We start from the raw sequence: 1,051 nt of genomic DNA, 5'->3' as shown, positions 1-1,051 counted from the left end.
TTGTATACCCACTGATAAAGCATGTGATTTCAAAGATGATTGTGGTGATGGATCGGATGAACTTCAATGCAGTGAGTTTTAAATAAGACTCATTAATTATTTAAAAATTAGTGAATGAATGATCATATTTTGTTTAGAGCACAGAGAATGCTGGCACGGAGAATTTAAGTGTAAAAATTCAGAATGTATTCGTCCCGGATATCTGTGCGACGGTGAAGTTAATTGTGCAGATGGTTCCGATGAAGAATACTGCGAAACAAGTGAGTGGAAAATATGAAATGAGAAAATTATTAAAATGTTTAAAAAAAGTTTTTACATTCAGTTTACATTCAGGTATAGCAAGCATAGGCGCACATTGGGTGTGAATTTAGGGGGTGCTGGAATAGTTTATGTTACACATGTCCATGGGGGGCTTTGTCCCCCACACCCCCCTTAATCCTAATACTATAACTAACTGCATTACATTAGCTTTACATTTTTAATTAGAATGGGGTACCTAACATTGATTTCGCGGGGTAACTTTGATACCCATATATTTTTATTCACCAGAGTACCATGATAATTCAATTTTTTTTTCATAAAATGGGGTTACTTTGATATCACATTAAGAAATATAGGTAAGTATCGAAATTGCCCGTTGTGTTACTTTGATAGCATATAAAAAAATATTGATATCTCAAAAGATAATTTCAGAATTTTAAAAATTAAAACGTTAAAATATTGAACTAGCTGTAACTAATATTTCATTTTGAGAGTTTTATCGTTAACACTACAGAAGTTATCCATATAATAAAAAATGAAATTGTCATAAAACAGTAAAAAATTATCAAAGTTACCCCATTTTACTGTACTACTTTTATTTTTAAACTATAAGAACTTTTTTCGTATTTGTGATATCGAAAAATTAAAAACACTGTTGCACAGTCTATGTTCTCTTCTTCCTAGTAGAACATTTGGTTGCATAACATGAACTATGTTTAGCCATAGTGGTTCTTCTCCACGCAAACCATTTTTACTATGTTTTACATTTGTAAAACGGAGACCACACATG

At 31.5% G+C, this 1,051-nt stretch overlaps 1 protein-coding gene across 1 annotated transcript in view; it reads left to right on the top strand.

Annotated features, from left to right (window-relative positions):
* The window catches only part of LOC100572465 (G-protein coupled receptor GRL101-like), a gene marked incomplete at its 5' end in the record, with an annotated part of 30,951 nt that overhangs the window by 4,456 nt on the left and 25,444 nt on the right, over positions 1–1,051 (top strand). The window contains 2 exons of the mRNA XM_029490031.1: positions 6–71; positions 138–260. Of these exons, the coding sequence (XP_029345891.1) occupies positions 6–71; positions 138–260 (189 nt within the window). The remainder of the gene's footprint in view (positions 1–5; positions 72–137; positions 261–1,051) is intronic.

The sequence above is a fragment of the Acyrthosiphon pisum genome, chromosome A2, assembly GCF_005508785.2.
Source record: "Acyrthosiphon pisum isolate AL4f chromosome A2, pea_aphid_22Mar2018_4r6ur, whole genome shotgun sequence".
In the NCBI taxonomy this organism is placed as follows: domain Eukaryota; kingdom Metazoa; phylum Arthropoda; class Insecta; order Hemiptera; family Aphididae; genus Acyrthosiphon; species Acyrthosiphon pisum.
This window is presented reverse-complemented; position numbering and strand designations above follow the sequence as displayed.